The following is a 21525-nucleotide window of genomic DNA, read 5'->3' as shown; positions in this document are numbered from 1 at the left end:
CAAGCCCTGAGAGAAGCTGGCACATAGAAATCACTCCATACATGTGACTGTGCGCACACACACAGCCTGCATATATGCACACCAGCACACAGCACACATATGTAGACAGGCATGTACTCTCCTCGCTCGTAGATCCTGGTAATCTTGAGAACCAAACAAGCCCGATTACCATGCTCTGAAAAAGTTGGAGTAGAATACATTAAAAGATTCCCTTCCTTTGTGTTTGAGAAGATAAAATTTATAAATGCAACTGGAAGATCAGAATAAGGTGAGCTGCATTAAAACTTGTGTTTACAATGTCAGTGGAACTAGCAAAAGAATTTGGGGGGGGGGGTGTCTCCCACAAACTCCCTCTCTCCTGCAAAAAAATGTCTTGACTGTCTTCTGCTGGAAAGAGGCATAAATGAAAGGCTGACTAACTTACATTGAGAAAATATGGAGCCATCAGTCCTCAAGTAATTTAATTCTTCTAGGATAAAGATTTATTTTGTTTATGCCTTCTCAACATGTGGAAGTTTAAATGCAATAATTCTCTGAGCATTGTGCTGGAGTCCTTCCTATTGCTCCACCCCCACATCCAGTGACATGCCAGGTCCTGTAGAATCTTCCTCCTTAATGCCCCTACCCTCCATTCCCTCCTCTTCAGCCCCCAGCCACTGCCTCAGTTCTGGTCCTAATCCCTGCTCAGTGGTTCTACTGAAACAGCCTCAGAGCTGATCTCTCTGGCACCTTCTTTGCCTCTCTTCAGAACTTCATCCACATGGCCACCAGGGTGATCTTTCTAAAACATTCATTCGACCAAGCATTTCCTTGCTTTGCACCCTTCACTGGGTTCTCATAGCTACAGAATAGAAATTAAACCTTCTCCACATTGCGTTCAAGTTCCTGCTTGATCTGGCTCCAACATTATCTCCACCACTCTCACAAGCACACCTTGTCTAGTTCTACTGACCTGCTTACCATACTTCAAACAATCCACGATATTCACACCTCCATGGCCGTGCACCTGCTGTTCTTTCTGCTCAGAACATCCTTCCCCCCCCACCTGCACAGAGTCCAGCCACCACACTGATCCTTCAATGCTCAGCTACAGCATCCCCACCTCTAGGAAACCTTCCCTGTCCACCCAATCTACTTAGGTGCCCTTCCCTCTGGGCCCCCCAGAGCACCCTAGAATGCTGTCATTATAACATTTATAATGTACTGTGACAAGTACATAGTACAGTGATGATGAGAACAGTGCTGCCACTTATCAACTATGTGTGATCCCCAGTGAGATGCTTAACCTCCCTGTGCCTCAGTGTCCTCATCTAAATGGGACTAACAATAGAACCCATCTCATAGGGTGGTTATATTAATAAGATAACATGGTAAGGCTCTTAGAAGAGTGTCTGGCATATGAGATAACAGTAAATGTTAGCTATTTTCATTATCAGTCTCAATCCCCAACCAGACAGTAAGGACCTTGACGGTCCATGTCTTATTCATCTTTGTTTCAGTAACTTTTGTTACTGGTAAAAACAATGAAAGGAGTGAGAGTTTGGGGGAGCAAGTGAATCAATTAAAGAATGAAATTTGTTAAACAACTGCACACCCTGTATCTTAACTAAATCTCATCAGCATGAAATGTACAATTAATTCCAATCCATAATTTAGAAAATGCAAATGGTTATGGTCTTTTAAAGTCTTCAGACAGCAAGAGATCTTTACTCCCAAGAAAAAAGCAAATTTACAAAGGAGGCAATGCTATAAATGTGCCATAGCCCAGCTGAGACCATTTAAGCCATAAAATGGTCTCATGTGGTCTCAGACTTTGGACTGAGATTTGAAATAAAAATGAAAAATCTTCATCTCTCATACATTCTATTCAGCACTGGGGCCATTAAAATACAATTCTCCTGCAATCCTTAGGAAAGACACGTCAAACCACTTTACACAGAGCAGACCATTGGCCTCATAACAACTGAAGGAACTTTTAGAGCAAAACATGTTTAATGGATTGTACAAGTTGCATGTCCTTGCTGTTAAAGGCTGTCTTCAAACATCTACAATTTATAGAAGGATTAATTTTCACCAGTGACTATTGTGTCACTTGCAAGACTTACCAATCTTCTCTTTAGCCTCCTCAAGTCAGAACAGCACAATATTTATGGAGGAAGTTGACATGTAGTAGAAAATTAACTATGATATCATTTGATTGTATCAAATGGACTGTTATTTCATGGTTTATGGATTTTGGAGATACCTTATAACAAGGCTTCTCAACTTTGGCACTTTTGACATTCAGGGCTGATTAATTGTTTGTTGTGGAAGGCTGTTCAGTGCATTGTAGGACGTTCAGCAGCATCCCTGGCCTCTACTCTCTACATGCCAATAGCATCCCCCTCCCACCACCCAGTTGTGACAACAAAAAAGATTCTGATATTGTCAAATGTCCCTTGGACAGAGGGGGTGTCAAAATCACCCCTGACTAAGAACCACTGCTTCATAACAACCCTGAAGGGTCCATCACTAAATGATTTCCCAATTCTTTATTCCAGTTAAAACTCATATTTGTCCTTCTAGAATTTGTTTAAATGTTTCTTTCTCCTAGAAGCCTTCCGTATTTCTCCCGGCAATGTTCCTCTTCCATGCCCCATAGCATCCAATTCAATCTTCTATCATGGCACTTACCTGTGGACCTTAATTATCTGTGCTGGGACTTGTCCTGCTACATCCCCAGCACCTCTCACATTATTGTCATCACCTCTGTCATCATTGCCATCATCACCATTGTGCCGGTTTGGATATATCATGTCTCCCAAAAAGCCATATTCCTTAATGCAGTCTTGTGGGGACAGACTGATTAGTCTTTTCATTAGGGTGGAAACATTTGATTTAATTATTTTCCTGGAGATGTGGACCCCGTCCATTCAGGATGGGTCTTAATTAAATCACTGGAGTCCTATAGGAGAGCTCACAGACAGAAGGAGCTCAGAGCAGCTGAGAGGGACATTTTGGATAGAAGCTAAGAGCTGACACTGATGCTGACACTTGGAGATGCTTGGAGACATTTTGAGATACTATCCCAGAGTTTGCTCTGGAGAAGCTGAGAGAGCAGCTGAGAGAGATTTTTGGAGTACTTGGGAGCTGACAGAGATGCTCAGAGATGCTTGGAGTTGTGGACAGAAGGACATTTGGAGATGCTAAGCTAAGGACACACAGGAGCTAAGAGAGGAACTGAAACACAACCCAGGACCAGCCACATATCTTCTCAGCTGAACAGAGGTGTTCCGGATGCCATTGGCCTTTCTTCAGTGAAGGTATCCTCTTGTTGATGCCTTAGTTTGGACACGTTTATGGCCATAGAACTGTAAATTTGTAGTCAAATAAGCCACCTTTCTAAAAGCCAATCCATTTCTGGTATTTTGCGTAACAGCAGCATTAGCAAACCGGAACAATCATCACCATCATCATCATCATCATTTAATATTGATTTTTTCTTGTATGTCTGACACTGTGCAAGCTTGTTTTCATGCATTATCCCTTCTATGGATAACCCTAAAGGTATTATTAAACCAAGTTTAAACCAAGAGCTCCTTAAGCTCTTGAGGAGTTTAAGTGGTCTTATCATATTGTTCTAATTACTCGTTTTCAGGTCTGTGGCCAGAATGTGAGAACTGAAAGGACAAAGTATCTGTTCTTATCATCTTTATAGCTCTTTTATCTAATAAGTTTCCCTAGAATGAAGCTAGTACTTAGTAAATAATCAGTACAACAATGAGGCACCATCTTAGGGCAGGGGATATAATGAGAAACAAGAAGGAGTTCCTGTTCTAGGAGAGCTTCCCATCCAGCAAAGGATATAACTCCTCAAAAGGTAATTTTGGGGAGAGGGTTATGATGGAGGTGTTGACAGGATGCTACAGCAGTGCTCAGTGCAGCTAAGGACAATCAGGAGGTCTGATGAGGCTTCCTAGAGCAACTGCACTGAGCTAAGTGTGGGGCGGGTATTCCTGGCAGAATAAATGGCCTGAGAAATGCATAATAACCTAAAAAGTCAGTTCCTGATATTTTCCCTGGAATTTGCCTTGGAAGGCAGGAAGGATTAGGAAATCAAACAGGACACATAACCTGGATCCACCTTCTTGGGCCATGCATGCCTTGCTAAGAACTTATGCCTTATCCTCTAGATGACCAGGAGTTGATGAAATTTTAAGCCCACAAGTGCCAGATTTCTCTTTTAGAGAGACCACTCAGGAGGTTGTGTGAAGGATAGATTTCAGGGGGCATAAAACCAGGGGCAGAAAGAGCAGTGTCACTGCAGCAACCCAGGCAAGAGCTGATGAGACCCTGAGACATTTGTTGATCAAACTTGTTGAAAATATATCTATTTGCCAAGGGACCATATCTAGAAACACAACTGGATTAATTAATGAGTGTATAATCATTCTTTGGCATACTCTCCTAAACATGAGTCACATTTTTGGTATGGTATGATCACAGCAAAACTGGGAAGCACCCACAGCACATCTCTGGCTCCCTGCATCTTTCCTTTCTGAAATGTTCTTCACCATTTGTGTTTGGGTTTCTCACCTGGCTCCAGGATCCCACTGAATGTCACTTTCCTAAATGCCTTGTCAATTTCTGCTACCTGTCAACTAATCTTCGCTGGGTGGCAGTGACCTGCTGGAGCCAGAGTTTACTGATTCACAGCCCATTATTACCTTTTCAGGAATTTTTCAAGCTGATTGTCATCATGTTGATCATTTGAAATTGGCCATGGTTTCCATGAAAAGTGCCAAATGCTACAAATCAGGGATTCTACACCCCCCTCCCATCCCCACCCTCCACCCCCCACGAGAGAGCAGGTTGCTAAGCATTTACCAGTACAACACTGCTAGGTCGAGTAGTAGCTGACTTAGTAAGACATTGTCCAACCCAGGGGGGATTTGTATTCAACAGGAGTGTTTTCAATACCAAAGAGTCTGCCGTGTGTATCATCAAAGCCAAGCTCCATGAGGGTAGGAGCTTATTTCGCTGCTCTGTCACATGTCTAGACCACTGCCTGGCACCGAGAAAGAACTCATACACATGTGCTTTTGTTGTTAAGAGAGTATTTACTGTGCCTCAAAGACCCAAAGGGATAACTCTCCCAAGGCTGGAGGAGATAGGGTGGGATTTTAAGATGTAGTCACAAGTAGAAGGAGAACATCTTCTAGACAATTGCTTTGTTACAGCAGAAAGCACTTTTCTCCAAAAGTCCAGGGTTTAACATAGAGCTTTAACTCAATTCAGCTCACATGATTTAAACTATTATTGCAGACCCTTGCCCATCTGACATGCATGGCCTTTGCCCTTAAGCAGTTTATATACCCTAATGGGAGATGAGCAGATACCAAAATATGTGATAAGCAAAATAAATAAATGAAGAAAGTTGAGAGGGAAGGACACTGACCAGAGGTTAGGACTTGAACTGGGTGAAGAAAACTGGGGGAAGGGAGGTGCTTATTTTATGAATGCAGTGACCAGTGCAGAGAATCCCACCAATATCCTAAGAACACTTCCCAATATCCTAAGGATTTTCCTAAGAAAATCCCCCCTTTATGACTTTTTCAATTTTGCCTTTGGTTTTGGTTATTAGAATTTAGGGGCGATTGTTGGTCTTTTCCTTGTTTTTTCACTTTTGGGATAAATGTGCCTTTTCATTTTATCTTTAATTTTGCTTATTTCTCTTTTATGAAACTAAACTATTGTATAAAATTTATGTGACTTTCACCATTTATATATTTATGCCAATTCAGTTACTACTTTTTGTAGAACTATTAATTAAGTGCCTACTATATGGACCAAGTCCTGTGCCAAATCCGGAGATTACAATAGTGAGCAAAAATGTACTCATAACCCCTGACCTCACTCTTATCTCAAATCAGATGGTGTCTTAGATTACCAGGCTGTGGTGACAAATACCATGCAAAGGGTTGGCTTAAAAACAGGAATTTATTGGCTCCCAATTTCAGAGTCTAGAAGGCTTCTATGGTAGTTTGAAGCTGTTTGCACCCCAGAAAAAACATGTTCTTAAGTCTAATCCATTCTTGTGAGTGTGAATCCATTGTAAATAGGACCTTTTGGTGAGACTACTAAAGTTAAAGTGTGGCCCAACCCAATCAGGATGGGACTTAATCCTATTACTGAGTCCTTTGTAAACAGAATGAAACTCGGGGTTTAAAAAAAAGCAAAGCCATAGAAAGCAAACGGCTGGATGGATATCAGTGAAACCCAGAAGAGAAGGGAAGGACTAGGAGATGCTGCTTTGTGCCTTGTCATGTGACAGAGGAGCCAAGGATCACCATCAGCTAGCCCCAGAACATAGTCTTGGGGAAGAAAGGATCCCTTTGATGATGCCTTCACTTGGACTTTTTCCCAGCCTCAAATCATGAGCAAATAAGTTCCCATGGTTCACAAAAGACCCATTTTGTGATATTTGTTTAAGCAGCCTAGGAAACTAAAACAGCTTTGTTCCTTTCAGGGTTGTTGGCATTCTGACTGGCAGTCATCCTTGGGTTCCTTGGCTTTCCCATCACTTAGTGATGTCATCTCCTTTCTCTTACAGGTTTCATTGACTTCTGACTTCTGGCTCCTCCCCATGGCTTTCTTTCTCACTATCTCTGAATTCCTTCTGCTTATAAAGGACTCCAGTAATCAGATTAAGGTCCACGCTCACTCACTTGGACCATGCCCTACCTAAAACAACATCTTCAAGAGATCCCATTTACAATGCACTCACATCCACAGTAATGCAGGCTAAGAACAAGAGCATGTATTTTGGGGGGTCTGTAATTCAACCTGCCACAGATAGGGAAGCAGATATTAATCAAATAACCACACAGACTAGCGTAAACTTACAACTGTGATTGTTGCCTTGAAGAAAAGCTACATGTTTTGGTAATGGATGGTTGTGATGGTAGCACAACATCGTGAATGCAATTATCAGCAGTGTATTATATTTGAATGTGGTTAAAAGGGGAAATTTTAGGCCTTATATATGTTACTAGAATAAAAATTTCTAAAGAAACCATAGGACTATACAACACAAACAGGGAGCCTTATGTAAACTATGTATACCACGGGCTATAGTTAATGGTACAATTACAATAATATTCTTCCATCAACTGTAACAAATGTACCACACTAATGCAAGGGGTTAATAATGGGGGGTGGGTAATGGGAACTTTGTATTTTCTGCACAATTTTTCTGTAAACCTACAACTTCTCTAATAAAATACAAAGGAGCTACATGGTGCCTTGAGAGCATACAATAAGGGGGGCCTGATCTACTTTGTGGGAAGAGGGGAGATTGGTGCACGGTGCAATCAAGGAAGGCTTCCCTAAGGAAGGGACAGGTAGGCAGAGATCTCAGCTAGGAAGGAAAGGGGAGAGGGAATAGCGTTCTAAGCAGATCAATAGTTCTGTGCTTAAAGCTGGCTTCAGTGGTTTATTCTGATTCAGCAGTTCTGCAGTAAGGCCCTAGAATCTACACTCATAGGAAGCACTCCAAATGATTCTCATGTACATGGTCCCTTGATCTGGAAAATACTGAAACAAATAGTGAAGCAGAGTTTACAAATATACCTAGTTCTTACAGATATGTATCATTTATTATATTTGATAATACATATTAAATAATACCTGTTTGTATTTCTCAAGGTCCTGCTCTATGTGCAGTACTATACTGGGAATGCTCACTGGTGTTTGTGCCCCTCCTCTCCTGGCCTAATCCTCGTCCTTTTCTGGGCATCACTTTCCCCATCAATAAATTAGGGGAGTTGGATTGAATGAGCTCAACACTGACCGGCTCCAAGCCACTGAAAATGTGCTTTCACCCTCTCTGTAGATGCACTTGTCAGAAAGGATATGTGGGAGACGGCTCAGTGTGTTATGGAAACATCATGGAGCGACTCAGGGAATTAAACATTGAACCCGGAGGAAAATGGCAAGGAAGGCTGACCTCTTTCATCTCGCTCCTGGGTATGTAGCTAAGGGTGCTGATTTCCACATAAAGGGGAGCCTTCAACTGGGCAAGGGCATCTGCAAGACACAATTATCCAAAAAGGGGTGGGCAGGAGAGGCAAGGCTTATCTCTGGGGATCAGCCCTTCTAGAGAGGGGTCATGCAGCTGGGAGCAAAACAGGAATTAGTAAGCAGAGCAACAAGGACAGGGGCCTGGGGTCACCATAGACTAACAGGTCTGCAGCACCATCAGTGAGGCAGGAGGCAGCTACCCTCCTTTCCCTTGGTGTCATGGACCCTCCACTTGTGAACAAAGTTTGGGAGGTAATACTGGGAGTAGTGAGTATCTAAGGCCCTGAGTCAGTGTCCTTATTCCTCAGTGAGGCTCCTGTTTGAATCTGGGGAATCATCTTGGTTGTGTACAATCACCCCTCACGTTGCTGGATCCTTGGCCCACTCGGTCACTAACTGCCTATAGTGACACATCCTCCCCTGACCCCAGACTATGTGACAGCCCACAACACCCTCACACATATCCAAATGCCTTCTATGGTTGTCCTCTACCCCTCCTTGAGAATGAAATACTATAGCTCATCCCAGCATTGGATAAGACTTCCAATCAAATACACATATGGCCAAGCAACAGAAAATAAAGCCCAAATGTGACCAACCAACAGAAGTCTTAAAATACCAGCATCTGGAATTTACCAGTTACCAAAAACGGTTTCCCAGAAAGATCACAGATAGGAAAGTGAGGGTCATCCATGGTTCAATGCTGTGTTCTCTGCATAAACCTTGACATACATCCTGCATAAATGTCCTGCTCTAGTCAAGGCCTCCTATGGGTGGTAAAGCCTTTCTGGCATGCATTGGTTCTGGGGCAGTCTTCCAGGTTCCCTACCACCTTCCTCTAAGAACTGTTAAAATATCAAATGGAACAGGCAGGGGTGACACATTGTCCTTTGCAGACTGGTCACTCAAACGTTCCCTGACAAAGTACGGTCAACCTTTGTCCTCTCCATTAACAAAGTGAAAGCACAGAGCCCTCTCCCACTTTTCCAACTTCCCCAGATATGTTGGAAACAGGATAGCTGCATAATCTGTGGGGCTCAGTGCTAAATGAAAATGTGGGGCTCCTTGTTCAAAGATTAAGAATTTCAAGATGGCAACTACAGAGCATTAAACCAAGCACAAGGCCCTTCTGAGCCCACCCTGGATGGAAACGTGGGCTGAGTCTTTGTTCACTTAGATGACTACAGCACTGAAAAGTTGGGCACAGGGTCAGAGACCTCATGGGGTTGCCTGGAGACTCTCATAGAACCTCTCATCCTATCCTTGGAGCTAAGGCTGTGGCTGCAGGAAAATTCCTAGAGGGTTATGTGGAACCTATGGGTATCATGGTGCCTTCTGAGAAAGCATCACAGTTACAAAGCATCTTCACGAACCTATCAGAACAGAGAACCTCTCAATTCAGCGGGTATTGGTGGACAAGTTATGACTGATTTTACTCTGCACGTGCCCCTGATCCATCTGGTGTTTTCTTTCTTTGTGTATTTCATCTCCCAAGACAAAGCTTATGCCCGGCCATTAAGTAACCTGGGACCATTCACTGTGCTGGTGCCAACAGACAAGGGACTGAAAGGATTCAATGTAAGTATTTAAAATATTGTGCTGTCCCCAAGGACAGCCAGACCAAAGGGCAGATGCAGCACACCTTTGTAGACAGACTGCTATTTTATTGAAAGTGGGAAACCCCCATTAAAATTGAATCTATCATGATAAGAATGGTGGTTTGGGGGGTAAACTTCTTTTAGGGAAATATCCTTACAGAGACTACACAGATTGTAAGTGTATACCTCTATAAATTTTCACAAAGTGAGTGTACCTGTGTGTCTAGCAGGACCCCCAGCACTCTGGAGGACCTCTGTACCTCCTCCAAGGGTAATCGCTAAGGGTTCCTAGAGTATAATGATGTGATAAAGATTTACCTGACGTAGAGTTGCTCACTTCCTGCTGGAAGAAGCAAACTAACGTATTACTTAGGGTATTTTGTTTCTTAAAAACCATCATATTGATAGGGGAAACTAGAAGATAATTTTAGGCTTAAAAATGTATCTTTACATCAATGTGAACAGCTGTGGTTTGAGATAAAGTTATCCAGTGGGAATGAAAAATTGTAGTGCCTGGTAGAAGTATCCTATTGTGATGGGATCAATGAAATAGTCATATTTGGCTTGATATTGTTAATGGGCATATTGACTTCTATAAAATGGTTTATCATAATCCAAGATAGTTTGCAATAATTTTTGCTGCATGGAGTAAAAACCCAGTAAATTCCAGGCTCACCTAATCTACCTACCACCATTAACCTATCTGAGATTAGTTTGTCTACTGTTAATCTTCAAAGATGCCCTTACATCTCTCCTATTAGGGAGGAGATAGCAAATATTGAATGTCTCTGGACTAGGCACTTTGCATGTGGTCCCTTGTTCAGTATATAGATTAAATTTACACAGAGTTAAGAAGTCTCTGTTGATTGATTGCTGGCTTTATCATAGCGACAAAATATAGTTTGGATCCAATGGATTTCAAAAATTTTAACTTTATTGAAAAGCACCATCAATCCACTCTTCCTGATTTTTACACAAAACTACCTATTTCACTCCGCCTGCTCCGTAGGCTCAGGAGAGATTCCTGGGGGCCTGCCGCCCTCCTTGCTCCTCCTTGCTATGCAGATTCCCAGGGTCTGAGCACATTCTGTGCCTCACCACCAGCTCTTCAGATTTCTGCTCCCATTCAGTCAGGCTCTGAGAGCACCTTGTGGATCTGAAGAGCCCCGGGCCGAGTTAGTGGGTGCTGACTTTGATGTCTTCGATGCTGAACAAGGCAGAGCATGATTCACAAACCTCCTTTTCGCCTTCAAACCACAATCAAGACTCAGGGAATCGGCTCTCTTTTCTTAGGTAAAAGGGCTTTTGATGGATGATGAGGCTGCTCTGTACTTTGTGAAACTCCACATAATTGCTGGGCAGATGAACACCGAGCATTTAAATAACACAGACATATTCTATACCTTGACTGGAAGGTCGGGGGAAATCTTCAGCGGTGATAAGGTAAGAGTTTCTCTTATTTTCACTCCTAGAACTACATCGGTAAGCCAGGCAGTACCTATCTATAGCCTTCTCTCTCTCTTTGTGTTTGGGGTTTGTGAAAGGTTACAAAGAGCTTCTTTCCTTATACGTTGTTTGTCAAAGCACTTTTCTACGTAGGAAGAAGCCGAGAGAAACAGAAGGGATGGTCAGGAAGGAGGGGGTGGACTGTTAGGTAAAGAGGGGTTATAAAGTGTTTGACATTGGTCTCGTCCGATGTAGTTTTCAAGGCAACCATCATTCAAGTGCCAGCAGGAAGGAGAATCTTTGCTGCAAATCTGTTTCCTGGAAGCATCAGCACAAAGCCAGTTCAGCATTTCTCTTATGAAAGGAAATGGATTGTGTTTGCTTTAGATTGCTGGAGTTTAAGCATCCTCTCCAACTTAACATTCCCTCTCTCCTGATGCCATTAGCTCTGTTTTGTTTTTTTTTAAATAAAATTACCCACCCACCCCACCTTCACAAATGACTCTTTTGATGCCTTTGCTCTCATGACTGAGCGGGACACAAGTGATTAATTGACAAGTGATTAATTGCCTGGTTACAGCCTACTCCAATGCATTTCCCCAAATTACAATCGTTGCTACAGTTTTGAATGCTTATTCTGTGCAAAGTAGTGGGATAAATATTTATGTTATACAAGAGTCTTCGTTTCCTAGGGCTGCCATAACAAAGCACCAGGAACTGGGCAGCTTAAACCAACAGCAATTTATCATCTCACAGTTATGAAGGCTGGAAGTCTGAAATCAAGGTTTTGGCAGGGTCTTGCTCCTTCTGAAACCTGCAGGGGAAATTCCTTCCTTGCCTCATGTAGTTTCTGGTGTTTGCTGGCAATCCTTGGGTTCCTTGGCTTGTAGATGCATCACTCCATTCTCTGCCTCCATCTTCATGTGCCCTTCTCCTTGTCATGTCTGTGTCTCTTCTCCCCTTCTTATTAGGACCTCCGTCATACTGGATTAGGGGGTCCCCTACTTATCTTAGTGTAACTAATTCCATCTGCAATGACCCTATTGTAAAATAAGGTCACATTCTGGGGTACTGGGGTTAGGAATTCAAAATATCTTTTTGGGGGACACAATTCAACCCATAACAATAAACCTTGCAACAATCCTTTGAAGGAGACACCATCATGATCCATTTGTCCATTGGGAAAACTGAGAGGTTGCACAGTACATGCTGGAGCCAGCATTCCAATGTGAGTCTGCCTGACTCCAAAGCCTGCATCCTTAACCAGCATACTGTATTGTGTGTGTGAGGATACACAGATGGCAGATAGATGATGATTATGATGTTGATGATGATGATGATGATGATGATGATGAGAGAGAGATGATGATGATGATGATGATAATGATGATGAAGGTGATGACAGAGAGAGAAGAGGAGGAGGAGGATGAAAGATAGATACAGATAGGTAATAAAGATAGAGACGGATGGATGATAGATATGGAGATGTGGCTTCCTTCCTCACAAGGACATGCATTCATTCATTTAACAAATATTTACTAAGTCTATGGGAACACATGAGAGGAAAAGAGAATTAGCTTCATTTATTCGTTCAACAAATGTATTTTGTTGCGTGCCTTCTCTGTGCAATACACTAAAGTAGGTGAAGCCACTTATGGTAAATTGAATAGTCTGGCCTTTATGAAGCTTGCAGTCTAGTAGAGGAGATTTTATAATAGCTTAATCTGCATTTAGCATGTGATATACTTCAGTGATTTCACACACTTTAACTCATTTGGTCTTAATGAAAACTCTGTGAGGTCAACCAAGCAGAGACCTTCACCGCATTTTAGATTAAGTGATTTATCCAAGAGCACATGGCCAGTAAATGTCAGAACCCAAGGACTCAGGGCTTCTAATTCCTAGACCAGTGTTCCTTCCAGAATATCATATTAATTTTCTTCTCTCCCTCCCACTCCGTTGGTGTTTTTAGGACAATCAACTTAAGCTTAAACTCAATGGAGGCAAAAAGAAGGTAAAAATTATCCAGGAGGACCTAGTTGCTTACAATGGGCTCCTGCACATCATCGACAGAGCCATGGACAAGATGGCACCCACATTTGAGAGCAACACTGAGGTGAGTTATTTCAAGTTAACATGATATCAACCCAGATCTATCTTCCTATGTCCCCTGGTAAGCCACATGCAAGAAGAAAATATATGCCAGCATGCTGGGGATTGAACAATATCCCCACAAAAGGTCCTGTGGGTGTGAACCCATTTGTAAATAGGACTCTGAAAATTTTATTAGTTACAGTGCCCAAACTGAATGAGGGTGGGCCTTAATCCAATATGGCTGAAGTCCTTACAAGGAAAGGAAATTGGACCTTAAAGGAGACACCTCGAGGGGCAGTCAGAAGCTGGAAGTCAATGGAATCTAGAAGAGAAACGAGAAAAGGCTTCCATGTGCACTGCCACGTGATGAAAAACCAAAGAACCACAAAGATTGCCAGCCCTCTGGAAGACACTGACCCCAAGAGGAGGCTAGCCAGTAAATTCCCACTGTATGGTATTTGTTTTAGCAACTGGGAAACTAAAACACAGCGCCATTCACTTTTATTTGTACTAGGACCCCAAGCATAGGGAAGATGTGACAATTTCAGTCTGTTTCTAATATAATTCTGGGTTCCTTTGCAGAGAGCAAGGCACATAGCAGATGTAGGAAAATTCTGGCTTTTGCTACCTCTTTTACGGACACATCTGACAACTCAGCCCAGTGACCGGTTGTCATGAAAATCTATCCCTCATGCTTTAGGTGGGCGGTTCTCACTGCATTAAATTTGATCCCCTCTTATCTATATGAAGACAGCTAAAGGTTACTTCAGAGCATGGAAGTCTGTTTCAGTCCACCAGGCCGCCGAAATGCAGATACCGTGAAATGGGAATTTATTAATTTACAAGCTTACAGTTCTAAGACAAATCAAGGCATAAGACCCACCCTGGACGAGATGGGTCACATCTTAAGATCCTACTCACCAAAAGATCCTACTTACAATGGGTCCACACCCACAGGAATGGATTAACTTGAAGAACATACTTCTCTGGGGTCCATACAGCTTTAAACCATAATAAGGTCTGAATTATTTTTTAAATAATGGTCACAGCAAACATTTGTATACTGCATTGAAGTTCACCAGGTCCTTTGATACATTTCCACACTTACGCATAACCTCTGTCATCAATCTTTTAATGATTGTGTTTCTATTTCCTAAGCCATCTTATTTTTTACTAATTTCTAAGCAAAATGTCTCGTTTTAGAAAACCATAATGACGATGCTACAACCAAGATACAGCAAGTTCAGATCCTTATTAGAGGTATGTACTTTTAATGAGTTTCTGAAAAATCTTTTACACCAAGACCTTTATGAAATTAGCAGGGATGTCGTTTTAAAATACTTGCTGGGGAATTACATCAAATATTTGTCTCAAATAGGTTGCCAATATAAATTTCATTTCACAAATGCAGGAAACCAATGTGGGACATGCCTTAGAGGAGGACGGGGTTGGTGGACCATACACCATTTTTGTTCCAAGTAATGAAGCATTGAATAACATGAAGGATGGCACTCTTGACTATCTCCTTTCTCCAGAGGTATTGTATCCTACCTGCTCTGATAGCATCATGTCAGCATGACTGCCTCAGTCAGCGTCCTTACAAGCTTCTTGTAAACCAGGAATGACAAACAAGTAGCACATGTATCATCACCTCCCATCCCACAACCAAGGCAGACATCACTTATCAATCACCGTACTTAGGAACCAAGCCTGGAGGTGGCTTCAGTCTACTTCTCAAGGAACCTCCAAGCAGCCACAACCAATCAGTCAATCCTGGCACAGGAAATAAAATCAGTTTGCAACCCCAGGTCTAAATGGTTGGTTTGATTTATTCTGGCTTTTCTGGATGTCTGAGTAGCAAAGTCAACATTTTAAGTTCCCCATGACTCTAAAGCCACTTAGAGACCACAGCCTAAACTAGGCTATCTGGGGCCAATTGTAGGTTAAATTTTAGAAAGAATAAATGTTATTGAGATGTTCTAATCTTTCCTTTCTTTTGCCTTCTTCTCCCTTCATGATAACTCTCTCCTAATATTCCCTGGGCCTCCAGTTTTCTCACATGCACTCTCTCCTTTACACCAGGGAGTAAATGGCTGAAACCATTTAAAGTGTTTCCTCTCCCAGGAATAATAGCCTTAAACTGAAGAAAAAGATAGCTAATTATGGATTTTTTTTTTTCATTAAAAAGTCAAATGATGGAATTATGTAAAGGGCAGAAAGCTTTCTTCCAGGGCCCTGAAATCATGCCACCATCTTGGCGATGAGGTGAGACATCCCGTAGCCTCACACAGGTCAGTATTGATTATACAGGACGGGGTTCCAAATCTCTTAGGGTAGCAATTCTCAATCTTTTAGCATGCTTAGAAATCACCCCACGGAGCTTGTTAGACAGATTCCAGTGCCTCACCCTAAGCAATCTGATTTAGCGGGGCTGGAGTGAGGCCCAGAAACAGACATTTTTGACGAACACCAACTTTCTAACTCAGGCTACACTGTTTGGGAACCCTGAAACTTGTTGTTGCCTCTTTGCTTTAGGGGTTTTCATCTGTATACATACCCTTCCAGAATTCTTTCAGCTATCTACAAGAATATCTTTGCAAAGAAATTGGATTTAAAAAAAAATTATCAGGGAGATACAACAAAAGATAATCTCTTACATTGCAAACAGATTTTCAACATTTTAAGGGTTTGTTACAGGTTTCCATTTAAAAAGCCAGATCTTCCAGTATATTTCAAATAGGATGTTATTTTTAAAATATGATTCACACTCAAGTTTTCTTAAACCTAGCTATTGCAGAAACACTGTACTACCTCTCTTTAAAAGTCACACTCACATTTAGTTTTAACGTGAACTTTAAAAGTCATAATGCTTCCCACAGAAGTTCTTTAAATCCTGAGATTATAGTTGTCCTCCCTGAGTGCAAAGCTTTTAATTTGTTGCAGTTGTTTTAAAAATTCATCATAAAGAAATTCTCAGGTAGCTAATCAGGAGCACTTAAAACTAAAATAAAACCTTTTGAGTAGAGTACTCTTGTTCAGAAAACTTCTTTTTTCTCCTCCTTTGCAATCTCTTTCCAACATTGGCTGCAGCTGGCTCATACTGGCTCTCAAGAGCATTTTGTACACAACTGCTCTCAGCCCTGTGATAAGACCACAGCCTTAGCTTGAAATGAGCCTTAGTGGGAGTGTGTACGCCATGGAAATTGAACAGCACTACAAATCAGGACTTTTTTCTTTTTCCTTCAGGGAGCTGGTTTTGCAGCACACCACTGCTCCTGGCTCACAATCTTCTTTCTCCCAAAGGCGATATCTTCCTTCCTGCTAATAATTTAAAATTCCAGGTCTCTTCGTTCTGAGTCAATGGCTATTTTTCCACTTCACCTTTTAGATGAGAAGTAGAACAATCATTTCTTCCTCTTTCTCAGGTCCAGAGACCCTGTGGGTTAAATTTTCTCAACCTCTGGGAAGCTCCTTCTCTCACCATTTGTCTAAATAGAATCTTTTAACTTTGTCTTGGGAAAAGCCTCAGCTGGAGATTGTAAAGTACCCATTGGCTCTGCCAATGAAGTGGAAAATGAACTGATTTCGTTAGAAGAATAGTTTCTAATTCTGATATTGGAATACCATATTTCTTTCCCAGTATACCATTCTACTTTACCCTAGAGCAAAACCATCCCCTCCCTGCAGAAACCATGGCTACTGATTACAAGCCCCAGTTTATGGCTTCATCAATGAACCAGATAAAACATTAGATAAAAGTGAAGGTAGCAAGAAACTTGCCCTTGCCAATTCATAAATACCTTGCAGGTAAAATGTGGTGAAGGGAGGTAAATTTACATGAATCAAGGTCAGACTCACAATTTGGTAGAAAAGCTTTCTTTCTCTGCCTCTGGCACCAAAGAGCTTGTTATTTTCTCCCTAAAAGAACAAGAAGGAAGTGAGTGTCCGCATAAAGGAAGGAATGCAGGTGCACGCCACTGCACCAAAAGGCCTTCAACAACAACAGCCGCTGGAAGCACATCCTGTCATCTGAACCACACCAGAGAGAATCTGAACCTAAAGATGGTGCTGACAGCCCCTGGCTAGACAAGGCCGCAGCACACACAGTGACAAGAGTGATGCTGATTTACTCCTTTGTCCCTTTCATTCTGCTTTTTTCTTGGTAAAAAGGATCCAATGCAGATTTATTCTTGAGGTTTTAGAATTGGTTTATCCAGTTGATATATTCCTTCCTTTAGAATCAAAGAGCTGGAAGTGACCCATACCAGTCCCTTTATTTTGCAGGTGATACTGAGACTCAGAGGGGTTAAGTGATTGGCTCTAGGTCACACAAGCAGAACCAGGGGTACAGCTCAGGTTCCCAAGGTCCAGCTCAGCTCTCTTCCCAGGACACGCTCCACCCCTTTCAGTGTATTCCTGCAAATGTTTGTGTAGGGCCTACAGTCTGCTACTTACTTTGCTGTCTGGGGAAAGGCCCAGTCCCTGCCTTCTGGGAGTATGCAGCCCAGTTTGGTCTGACATGTCCCGGCAGTCCCCACTTGTCTCACCCCTTCTGCCATTTAGCATTCTGAGCCTGTACCAGCACAGCTTCTGCCTGCCAGGCCCACTTCTGGGAAGTTGAGAGCCAGAAGCTAAGTGGCTTGTTCAGGGTCACACAGTAACATAACCAGGGCTGCAGAAAGCGTCACTTTCAGGGCTGGTTATCTGGTGGTCAACTTCTGCACTCTTGTTGGCAAGCCTGCCCTCACATAAACTGTTGGTCTTTGCATATGATGGCTATGGAATTTATCATACAAACCAGAACCCTTCTGAAAGTGAATGGAGCTTTCAAGACATTAGGCATAAACCATGGTTGTACTAGACAACCATACTAGACCACAACTAGAACTGTGGTCACCCTATTTACAGGTAACTCCCTTGGCATAGGTCATGACCAAGGTCAAATGGAGAGAGGCTGACTAGGTGAATGGAACTCAGTTCAGCAGGGTTTTGTTTTCAGCCTGGAAATTCATGCTATTGTCACATGTCCTGGACATCACAGTCATTATGATCTTGATTTAAGACCCTTCATCTTTGCAAACCAGATGACTGAGGTTGTGCCACTTAACTAGAAGAATTTGAGGGCTCTGAAGATGGTAACTCCCAGTTCGGACTCATATGGGAGATTGCATATATACTCCAGCAGACCACTACTGCCACATTCCCCCCCACCAAAAAGTCTCTTCAGAAATGTTCTGGAGAAGAGAGTGGCCCCTGCCCCTTCCCACACCCTCCCACACCTCCATAACCAGATACCTCCTCCTTAACTCTGCAGGCCTTCTCCAGGGCCAGCCCTGTGGGAGTGCTAATGCATTTAGAATCCCTTCTATGTACTCCAGGTCTCTCTTTTTCTCCACTTCAGTTTTCTGAAGCACAAAAAACACATGGAAAGGGCTTTGAAGGAGGGTTGACCACTGTGCCATGGGAGCTCAGAAGGGGAAAGTGTCCTGGACTGTATATTTGTGTGACTCTGGTATACCATCTAACAAGCAGGCCTTTATTTCTTGGGAGAGTGGGACAAGGTCTTGAAATCGAGGCTTTCTTAGAAAATTCAGAATGTAGCCTTAGTCATTCAGAGGCACAGGGGAGCACAGTGGCTGAGGGCTTGGGCTAAATCTTAGGCCTGTATCCCAAGTCAACTTTGTGACCTTGGGCATGTCTTTAAAACTCAGCATTATCACACATAAAATGGAACAATAAAAGTCCTGACTTCAGGGACTGTTGGGAAGATTAAATGATATGTGCATATAATGTTGTCAGAACAGTGAATGTTAGCTATTTTTTGGATGGGATTTTTCTCACCCTGAATCTTCCAAGAAAGAAACTATGGGCTAATTTTCCAAAGTCATTAGAGGAGATGCCTACAAGAGGGGAAGTCTTGTGCTTTCTTCACTGACTAAATGAGTACTGTGGTTCCTTTGCAGGGATCCCGGAAGCTTCTGGAACTCGTCAGATACCACATTGTCCCGTTTACCCAGGTTGGCCCCACTTTTCCTACCCCTGTTTTCCCCTCCTTTCAATATCTGGCCAAGTCTTAAATACCAATATTTTGGTGCTAGAAAATTGGTGTCAATTGTTCCTTATCTACAGCTCTGAGTGAACCCTTGGCCATGAGCACTGAGTCTATTATCAAAGAAATCCTCCAAGCCGCAAAAACTCAAGACATCAAAGCACTCATTATTTAGTTCATGATCATTAAAGCTATTTTTTCCAATGAGGACTTTAAGAATCGGGGTCTTGTGTGTTGCTCTAATGTTTCTGTCTATTGTTCTCATTTCAGCTTGAAGTGGCCACTCTGATTTCAAACCCCCACATACGGAGCATGGCCAACCAGATGATACAGTTTAACACAACCAAGAATGTAAGTGAGTAATCTACTGCTGGTATTATCAGTTCCATGCTTTCCTGCTCTGATTATGACCATTATCAGGAGATTCTACCTCTACACTAACTCATAGGCTTAAAATCATCATGATGAGTTCATTCATTTGTTAATTCTTTCAGCAAATATTTGCTGAGTACCTACCATGCATGGGATTCTGAACTAGAAGCCAGGGATAAAGCAGTGAAAAAGACAGGCTTACATTCCAGCAGGGAAAACAGACTTTAAACAACTAATTGGGCAATTGTCTAATTATTTAATTATAACTATAATAATTGCCATCAAGAGGAAGTTCAGGGGACTGTGAGAACATGTAATAGGAGAAAGTCTGGGAGTCAAGAAGTCCCCTGTGGGAAGGTAATGCTTTGGCCAAGCTTTGAAGGATATGGAGAATGAACTTGGACAGAAATGAGTGGAAGAGAGTTCCAGGCAGAAGGGAAAGCATGTGCAAAGGCCCTGAGGTGGCAAGGAACTTGACTTACTTAAGAAACTCAGGGAAGGCATAGTTACTCAGCTAAGGAAACCCTGGGATCTGTAATATCAGCAAAAGTCTGACAGTATAGATTACATTGCCATTTGATTCATTTTTAATAATGATGATGATAACCACTCTTCCTTTCAACAGGTATGTATTGAGTTTCTATTATATGCCAGGCATCATTCTAGGTGCTGGAGGTAGATCAGTGAGCAAACAGACAAAAGTCCCTGTTTACTTTCATTCTAGTAAAGAGGGGAATAGACAATAAACAAGTTAGATAAGTAGAATATATCATATGTGAAAGAGTGCTAATGCTTGGGGAGAAAAATTGTAAAGCAGAGAAGAGGAATAAAAGGCGTCAGGAGGCAGATGGGCTGAAGTTTTAGATAAAGTGCCCAAGAAGACCTTGCAGAGAAGAAAACCTCTGAGCAAAGACTTGATGGAGATGAGGGAACAAGCTGTGCAAATATCTGGAGAAGAACATTCCAAAGAGAGGGAACAGCACATGCAAAGGCACAGAGTAAGGAGCTTGCCTGACTGTTTGAGGAATAGCAAGGTCATTGGGCCGGAGCAGAGTGAGCAAAATGGAGAGCAGTAGGAGAGGAAGTCAAGGCTGTAAGGGAGACGAGGGGAGAGGGCACGGGTCCTGCATGGCCTAAGAAGTCATGGTAAGGATGGAGGCTCTTACTTCAAAGTTGACGAGAAGCAACTGGGGCATTCTGACCAATGGAATGGCATGATCAGATGTGCATTTTCATAGGATTATTCTGGCTGCTGTGTTGAGAATAGACTGAGGGTGGAGGATGGCAAAGGCCAATATCAGGGCGATTCTGTAAGAGGCTCCCACAATAATCCAGAGTGGCTCAGACCAGGGTGGTAGCAGGGAAGTAGTAAGAACTGGGACGGATTTTGAACATATTTTGAAGGTAGACTCAACAGAGTTTGCTGATGGCTTATATGCAGAATGAAGGAAGAGGAAGCCAGGAGTGATTCTTGGGCTTTTGAATTGAACCAGAAGGTGGGAGTTGCCATTAATACTGCAGGAAAGCTGGTTTGGGGAGAACATTGGGATTCAAATTACTAGCTAATTTGCTCATTTTCTGCTCTCTCCACTAAAATGTAAGCAGGAACTTGTCTATGTTTGTTCACTGATATATTGCCCACACTAAAGCAAAGCATAATTCAGGGTCAATAAATATATATGAATGAATGAATCCCCATTTCACCATGGAGAGATGAAATAATTTACCCAAGGCCACATTGCAAATATATTGTAGAGTTGGAAAACTTACACCTCTTCCCCCTTCCCCCAAGGACCATTTCTGTGAGGGCATCTTTGCCTGGTGTCAGTCAAGGAATCATGTAATGAATTTATATTTCCCTGTCAGCCAAACCCTTCAAATAGCAACCTTCCATCGATGAAAAAT

The 21525-nt window shown here is 42.3% G+C and overlaps 1 protein-coding gene across 2 annotated transcripts in view; it reads left to right on the top strand.

Annotated features, from left to right (window-relative positions):
- STAB2 (stabilin 2) overlaps positions 1-21525 on the top strand; it is a 163146-nt gene that overhangs the window by 36695 nt on the left and 104926 nt on the right. For both annotated transcript variants that reach the window (XM_037847099.1, XM_037847098.1), the window contains exons 10-17: positions 7874-8007; positions 9557-9639; positions 10953-11102; positions 13078-13221; positions 14403-14459; positions 14611-14736; positions 19163-19216; positions 19519-19599. In XM_037847099.1, coding sequence (XP_037703027.1) covers positions 7874-8007; positions 9557-9639; positions 10953-11102; positions 13078-13221; positions 14403-14459; positions 14611-14736; positions 19163-19216; positions 19519-19599 — 829 coding nt within the window. The remainder of the gene's footprint in view (positions 1-7873; positions 8008-9556; positions 9640-10952; positions 11103-13077; positions 13222-14402; positions 14460-14610; positions 14737-19162; positions 19217-19518; positions 19600-21525) is intronic.

The sequence above is a fragment of the Choloepus didactylus genome, chromosome 8 (assembly GCF_015220235.1).
Source record: "Choloepus didactylus isolate mChoDid1 chromosome 8, mChoDid1.pri, whole genome shotgun sequence".
NCBI classification, from domain to species: Eukaryota; Metazoa; Chordata; class Mammalia; order Pilosa; family Megalonychidae; genus Choloepus; species Choloepus didactylus.
The sequence above is the reverse complement of the archived record's forward strand: the minus strand, read 5'-3'. Positions and strand labels throughout refer to the sequence as shown.